We start from the raw sequence: 7,734 nt of genomic DNA, 5'->3' as shown, positions 1-7,734 counted from the left end.
GGGAGTGACGCCGTGATGGCGTGCACTGATCGGGGCCTTGAGCGGACGGGGTGGCGGCAACGAGAGGAGGGGGTGGCAGCGGGGTGAGGGGAGTGTCTGGTTAAGCGGCGGCCGGCCGATTTAGGTCACGCTCCCTTACATACCGAGAGGAAATAGACGGTGCGTCGGGCTATTGGGTTGTTAGGGTTGTGGGCTTGTTGGCCAAAATAGCCAAATTGTGACAAATTCTGGGTGGGCCATGACCCATCGGTCTGTCAATGGTACTAACCCCATGATGAACCCACACGTCAGAACCCTTGTGTGTCTCACGGTCCAATAAGGCGTACGGTGAAGCGTCCATATTTACTCCCTAGTTTCATGAGATGTATAAATAATGTTGATGATTCACGACCTTTTGAATGCGTGATCTGTGAGTACTGACAACTGGCAGTGGTGGGCTCCGAGGTGGGCCGCGAGAGCTGCTGGTTGTACACAGGGTCGGGGGATCTGGTGCGGGTTCGGGTGGATCGTTGCTGTCATTAGGCCCACATGTACTTTTTATGCGCCTGACGCATCGCTCTCATGATTTCATCGGGAGTGTTTTGTCGCCACAGGCTCCTCGACTTTGTATTTTGGGTTGGGTTGATGCCTCCAATATATATCTATATTTATATCTATACCAATATAAAAGACGAGTTGCAGATATTTAAAAAATCTCACTCTTCCTATCCAATAGTATGCATCACTATGATGTTTAGCGCTAAATGTGTTTAGTAGCATCTTTCATTAATTACTACCATGTCTAATATCAGCAGCATTAACCAAGTAATTATATCCTACCTAATATTGAAATACAACGTATATCTTACGTACTCTCTCTCTCTTAGTTTATAGAGCGTGCGCGTACCCCTAGGTCGTCAATTTGACCAACCTAATACAAAGTCATATATTACAAAAAATATACCAATATAAACTTCAGATGTTCTATTTTCAAACGGTATAATTTGTGTTTTATATAGTTTATATTAGAGTGATAAAATTCGCAAACTAGGTATGCGTGCAGGACTTGTAAACTGAAACGGAGGGAGTATCATTAATAACACAATTTATATCTTGCCTAATATTAATGATGCAATTTATATCTTGTATTAATATTAATGTACACTATGATAAAATAATAATAATAATAATAATAATAATGTAAAATACAATTTATATCATGTCTAATATTAACGTGGATTGTACATACACAATTACTAGTTAGTACTAGTACTCTAGTAGTACCCCCAGAAAAAAAAACTAGTATATTAATCTTTAGCTCTCTCCGTTCCTTTATATAAGGTGTATTTGTTTTTTCAACAGTTAAACGAGTACATGTTTGACCTAGTTTTTATAAAAAAATATCAATAATCACAATACGAAATTTATATCATTCAATCCATCATGAAAAGTAGTTTCACATTTTATCTATTAGGTATTGCAGATGTTGTTATAATTTTGGTCAAACATTCAAATGGTTGACTTACACGGAAATCAATACACCTTGTATTTTGAAACAAAAGGAGTATCCTAGTAAATGCTTATGTGCATGATGATATTTGGTAGAATATTAATTATTTACACATTGATATTAGGCATGATATTAATTGTACGCCTCCGTCCTGATTTATAAGTCATGTTTGTTTTTTGTGCCAAATTTTGATTAGATATTTAACTAATAAAATATAATGCATGTCACCAAATATTATATCGTTGGATTCATATTTTGAACATAGTATCCAATTGTATTATTTTTTATGACATGCATCAACATTTTGTTAGTTAATTTTAAGGTCAAAATTTGGCATAGAATATAAAGGGACTAATGAACCAGACGGATGTAGTACTACACATGTTTGTTTCATATTAATTGCATTAATTACACGTTGATATTTGGCAGTACTATTAATTTGGTATCATATTAATTGCACACTAGACATGTTGAGTGCTTGCCATTGAAAAATCTACGGTCTAGATGTAGTTTTTTATTATTTCAGTTGTTCGTTGTACTGCCATGATTGAAGATGAATAGATCGGAAGTTTTCTCACAAAAGATTTCCCTACTCGCTGCTACCTCTTGAGCACTTGCGTTGGTTTTCCCTTGAAGAGGAAAGGGTGGTGCAGCAAAGTAGCGTAAGTATTTCCCTTAGTTTTTGAAAACCAAGATATCAATCCAGTAGGAGGCTATGCGCGAGTCCCTCGCACCTACACAAAACAAATAAATCCTCGCAACCAACGCGATAAGGGGTTGTCAATCCCTACACAGTCACTTACGAGAGTGAGATCTGATAGATAAGATAAGATAATATTTTTGGTATTTTTATGATAAAAATGCAAAGTAAAATAAAAGCAATGAAAATAACTAAGTATTGGAAGATTTAATATGATGAAGATAGACCCCGGGGCCACAGGTTTCACTAGTGGCTTCTCTCAAGAGCATAAATATTTTACGGTGGGTGAACAAATTACTATTGAGAAATTGACGAAATTGAGCATAGTTATGAGAATATCTAGGTATGATCATGTATATAGGCATCACATCCAAGACAAGTAGACCGACTCCTGCCTACATCTACTACTATTACTCCACACATCGACCGCTATCCATCATACATCTAGAGTTAAGTTCATAAGAACAGAGTAACGCCTTAAGCAAGATGACATGATGTAGAGGGATAAACTCATGCAATATGATGAAAACCCCATCTTGTTATCCTCGATGGCAACAATACAATACATGCCTTCCTGCCCCTACTGTCACTGGGAAAGGACACCGCAAGATTGAACCCAAAGCTAAGCACTTCTCCCATTGCAAGAAAGATCAATCTAGTAGGCCAAACCAAACTGATAATTCGAAGAGACTTGCAAAGATAACCAATCATACATAAAAGAATTAAGAGAAGATTCAAACATTGTTCATAGATAAACTTGATCATAAACCCACAATTCATCGGTCTCAACAAACACACCACAAAAGAAGATTACATCGAATAGATCTCCACAAAAGAGGAGGAGACCTTTGTATTGAGATCCAAAAAGAGAGAAGAAGCCATCTAGCTAATAACTATGGCCCCGAAGGTCTGAGGTAAACTACTCACACTTCATCGGAGAGGCTATGGTGTTGATGTAGAAGCCTTCCGTGATCGATGCCCCCTACGGCGGAGCTCCGGAACAGGCCCCAAGATGAGATCTCGTGGATACAGAAAGTTACGGCAGTGGAATTAGGGTTTTGGCTCAGTATCTGATCGTTTGGGGGTACGTAGGTATATATAGAAGGAAGAAGTACGTCGGTGGAGCAACAGGGGCCCCATGAGGGTGGAGGGCGCGCCTGGGGGGGGGGGGTAGGCGCGCCCCCTACCTCGTGGCATCCATCTTGGTTGCTTGACGTAGGGTTCAAGTCTCCTGGGTCTTGTTCGTTCCAAAAATCACGTTCCCGAAGGTTTCATTCCGTTTGGACTCCGTTTGGTATTCCTTTTATTCGAAACCCTAAAATAGGAAAAAAAAACAGAAATTCTAGGTTGGGCCTCCGGTTAATAGGTTAGTCCCAAAAATAATATAAAAGTGGATAATAAAGCCCAATAATGTCTAAAACAGAAGATAATATAGCATGGAGCAATCAAAAATTATAGATACGTTGGACGTTGGAGACGTATCACTCGCCAGCCAACCGAGCAGCTACCTGTTAACGATTTCCTCAATAATGTTTTTTATATTGCTATAGATATAGATATAGACATACTACTTATTTTAAAACATATGTAAGGTTCATTTTCATGCTAGCAAAACTCTTCATCAATCGATTCCCCTCCACCCACCCCCCATCGTGTTCCTCCGCTGATTTCTTTTCTTGAAACTATTTATTTCCCACCACATCATATTTGACTGCACCTTCCGGTACATCCCTCAATCACATTAATAAACTTAACTTTTGCACCACTGCATCAATTCCATCTTAATTAACTACATGGTGCAACACAGGCAACAATGTTATGCTATTTAGTTTCAGCACATGACGCGGCTAAAAGAAAGGGAACTAAATTTAGGCTTACAAGGTTTGAGCTATGGCAACCACTTGATTTAGAATGCAAAAATCGTAACAAATGGCTCCAACAATCATGTTGTAGATTGTTCTATAAAGGGGTTTTGCCGGTAAGTTTATACTAGCTTTAGTGCATTAAGGTGCAGGAGTACACGGAACAGATAGAGCCACGACAAGTAGAATTCATGTGGTAGCTTGAGAAAATTAGTGTTGTGCATTGGTTATTCATACTGAAACCAATTTTAACATCGTTGCTTGCAAAAAAAAAAAATCGGGCCCTTATAGGTTGCAAATAAGTAACTCTCTCGTACTCTTTGCAAACGAATTTATTTAAATTGATTTATTTGGTCCCTACAAATTTTCTGAAGATACACTCTTATGAGTTACAAGATTGTGCAAATATATTTCCAATTATTTCTTCTTCAAAAAGATTTCTCATAGACAACATTAGAATAGGATGAAGCAAACCAACCTGCGGTTGGATGGCTAAGAGGACAATGGTATCCCGAGCCCACTCAAGTCCTAGACTTGACATTGGAGCTCGCATTTTCTGGATTTATTTTAGGCCTTTCGGTGATGTGCGTTCAGTAGGAGGAGACGTTCCCGTCGACTATGAAAGCGTTTACGGCGACTTTGTTAATCTCAAGATGATGTGCTGGCTCACTCTCTTAGAGGTGCTCACAAGGGTAGGGTGTATGTGCATGCGTTCATAGTGTTGAGTGTATGTGCGTATGTTTGAGCGTCGTGTATTAAAATATATATAGCAAACAAAAATACAATCACTTTTGTGCTAGGCGACAGTCAGATGGCTATCCAAGAACCATTCATAATTCTGTCAGTAGCCAAGATACACAAATAATGAAGTATCATAGTTTCTCTAGGAACACAAAATGTATTGAGATATAATCTTGCACTAACGTTCACACAGTTGTGCGGACGTGAGACTTGTCATGGGTCATCCGTTGGCCCAACGTGCGGCGCATTGCCGAGTCAGACACCTAGCTAGGCATCGTGTGACGTGTGAGGAACCATACATTGGCCCAAATCTCATCGCATTGAACCAGCTCCCTCTAGCTAGGCAAATGTTCTTCTGTTTTGAATGTCCTGGAGCTGGGCCAACAACATCAAGCCTTAAACATCGAAGCTCGCGCAACACAATAAGATTCATAACCCTGCAGCGGTTCGATCTGCCAGCCGATTTATGTTTATGGTGTAACGTTTTGGAAAGGATTACAGAAGTCACAAGCCAGATGAATGAATTTTGAGAAGGTCAGATGCATCACGTGACTGAATTACTTTTATCTCTAGTATAAATAAATATAAATGAAATAAAAGTTCCAGTCATGCAGAGTTGTTCCTTTTCGAACCCGAAACCGATTTGAAAATGCAAAACCTGTAAACTGCTAGTCTGTCGTGGTCGTGGGTATCAGCCTCTGGGTCAAGGAACCGACAGGGGAGGATTCTTCGTCTTGGTGGGCACGAAACGCACTTGATTCACCGCCATCGTCTTCCTCTGACGCCATGAGATTCACGGTGTCTCTGTCCCGGGGGTAAGTGCAGTACAGGAGGGCATAGGTCAAAGAGCAGATGGCCATGGGCACCGCCAGCTCCACGTACATCGCCTTGGCCAACGCAGCCGCGTTCTCCCTGTCCATGTCCACGCTCGACTCGGAAGACACCGGCTTGTACCCGAACACGCGCTCCGCCAGAATGCCCACCACCGGCGGCGCGAACGAGGCGAACACCGACTCGAAGCACTTGTCCAGCGCGTACACCGTCGTCCTCGCCTTGGCCGGCACGATCTCCGCGAAGATCGGGCTGCAAATAAGAGACATTGATTTGGAGACTGAGCAATGCAATGTACTGTACTACAGTAGTTGTTGTAAGATGATGTTTGTTGCTGCAGGATTGATTGGGGAAGAAAGAAGGGTTTGTGACTGACTTGTTTGTGGACGAGGCGTTCCAGGAAATGGCGAAGCCCATGACGAAGAACACGGCCGCGTGCGCCGCGCCGGTGGACGGGTCGTTGGGCAGGCCGAGCAGCAGGACGGCGCCGAGCGGGAGCGCGGACGCGGAGCTGATCTGCGCCAGCGCGATCCTGCCGGCGTCGGGGAACCGCCGCGAGACGGCGTCGCCGACGACGCCCCCGAAGAGCGCGCCGAGGGCGGTGGCGAGCAGGTAGAGCCCCGTGATGATGCTGGTCTCCCAGTGCGAGAACCCCATGAGCTCCAGCCACATGGTGGCGAAGTTGAGCCCCGACCAGGCGATGAGGCCGGCGACCCCCTGCGCGACGATGACCTGGAACGTGGGCACCGCGACGACGGCCCTGGCGTCCCGGAGCAGCTCCCGGGCCTCCTCCCTCGCCGACGCCGCGCTCTTGGACTTGGAGTGCGGGTCGGCGGCGAGGAGCCACATGAGAAGGCCCAGCGCGACGCTGATGATGCCCACGATGTGGAACGCGAGCCGCCAGCCGGGGACGCCGAGGAAGGTGACCGGCGCGAGGAGCACGCCGAAGGAGCCCCCCACGATGGACCCGAGGTTGCAGGTCATCTGCAGCCAGCCGAAGGCGGCGCCCCTGGTGTGGTCGTCCGTGTAGTCGGCGACCAGCGAGTTGAGGGCCGGAATGACCAGCGCGAGGCCGATGCCGTTGAGCCCCCGCGAGATGGCCATCTGCGCACCACAGATTAAATTAGTTCCATTCAGTTCAATTCTTGCGGGCACCAACGGCGCAAATTTTCGGCCGGCGCCGTCGCAAGAGAAGCATGTGCGGAGTTACTCTGACTTGGCCGGTCATGGCAGTTTAATTTCATTTCATGGAAAACAGAGGGGATAATAACCTCCCTCCATTTGGCGGGCAGAAGTGAAACTGAAAGAGAACCTGGAGGTAGGTGCGGGAGATGGCGACGAGGAAGGTGGCGGCGGCCCAGAGGAAGGCGCCGACGGCGACGACTCTGGCGCGGTCGTGGCGCGCGGAGGCGTAGGCGGCGAGCGGGAAGGAGAGGGCCTGGACGAGCGCGCGGCAGAGGGTGAGGGAGCCGAGCGCCGTGGGGGAGACGGCCAGCGCGGCGCCCACCTCCCGGTACACCGCCGGCAGCAGCACCTCGTCCGCCTTCTCCAGCATGGACGTCAGGTTCACCAGCACTAGCGTCCGGCGCCGCGCCGACGCCGAAGCTTCCGCGGCCGCCTCCATCATCCCTCCGTCGGCCGCCTAGCTAGCTCGATTTGGCCGGCGATTAGAAAGAAGCGTCTCCCCCCACTCGTCTCTTGTCTGCTACTCCGCGGAGGAGGAGGAGGAGCAGAGTTTGCAGATCGGAAGCGACATTGACCCCGAGCCGAGCCGAGCGGTGGGAGGGGAGCAGCTGAGCTGGAGATATTGTCCGTGCCGTGCCATATGTGTGTGGGTGCGGATATTCAAGTCAAGAAGGCTGTTTGGTGGTTGCACGCTCCATCCAACATATCCAGGTATATTCGGTACGGTATGCAAGGTTTTTTTTTTTTGATACCGGCTTTTTTTGGATGGTCCGGAAGAACCGGTTTCCGGAAAAACTCGGAAATTTCAGCTTTCTTTGTCCAAAAAGTTCCAAATGGTTTTGAATTCAGCAATTTTTGGCGTAAAAATGCTAAATCGTGAACAAGAAGGGAGTCGGTCCCACGACAACGTGGTAGCAGAGCGCCAT

The 7,734-nt window shown here is 45.9% G+C and overlaps 1 protein-coding gene across 1 annotated transcript; it reads right to left on the bottom strand.

The window, feature by feature from the left end:
• Nucleotides 1-5,332: 5,332 nt before the first annotated feature.
• Nucleotides 5,333-7,433, bottom strand: LOC119290479 (hexuronate transporter-like). The gene is made up of 3 exons (XM_037569221.1): nt 6,936-7,433; nt 6,000-6,727; nt 5,333-5,875 (listed from the first exon to the last, which is right to left on the bottom strand). Exons 1-3 carry the CDS (start codon nt 7,248-7,250, stop codon nt 5,461-5,463), a joined length of 1,458 nt encoding a protein of 485 aa, XP_037425118.1. The 5' UTR covers nt 7,251-7,433; the 3' UTR covers nt 5,333-5,460.
• Nucleotides 7,434-7,734: the final 301 nt, after the last annotated feature.

This window comes from Triticum dicoccoides, chromosome 1A, assembly GCF_002162155.2.
Source record: "Triticum dicoccoides isolate Atlit2015 ecotype Zavitan chromosome 1A, WEW_v2.0, whole genome shotgun sequence".
Classification (NCBI taxonomy): domain Eukaryota; kingdom Viridiplantae; phylum Streptophyta; class Magnoliopsida; order Poales; family Poaceae; genus Triticum; species Triticum dicoccoides.
The sequence above is the reverse complement of the archived record's forward strand: the minus strand, read 5'-3'. Positions and strand labels throughout refer to the sequence as shown.

Coding starts and splice junctions, on each gene's coding strand:
- LOC119290479 (XM_037569221.1), bottom strand. CDS start 7,250: ATGATGGAGGCGGCCGCGGAAGCTTCGGCGTCGGCGCGGCGCCGGACG. Junction 6,728..6,935: donor TCTCCCGCACCTACCTCCAG/GTTCTCTTTCAG, acceptor TGTGGTGCGCAG/ATGGCCATCTCGCGGGGGCT. Junction 5,876..5,999: donor AACGCCTCGTCCACAAACAA/GTCAGTCACAAA, acceptor TCTTATTTGCAG/CCCGATCTTCGCGGAGATCG.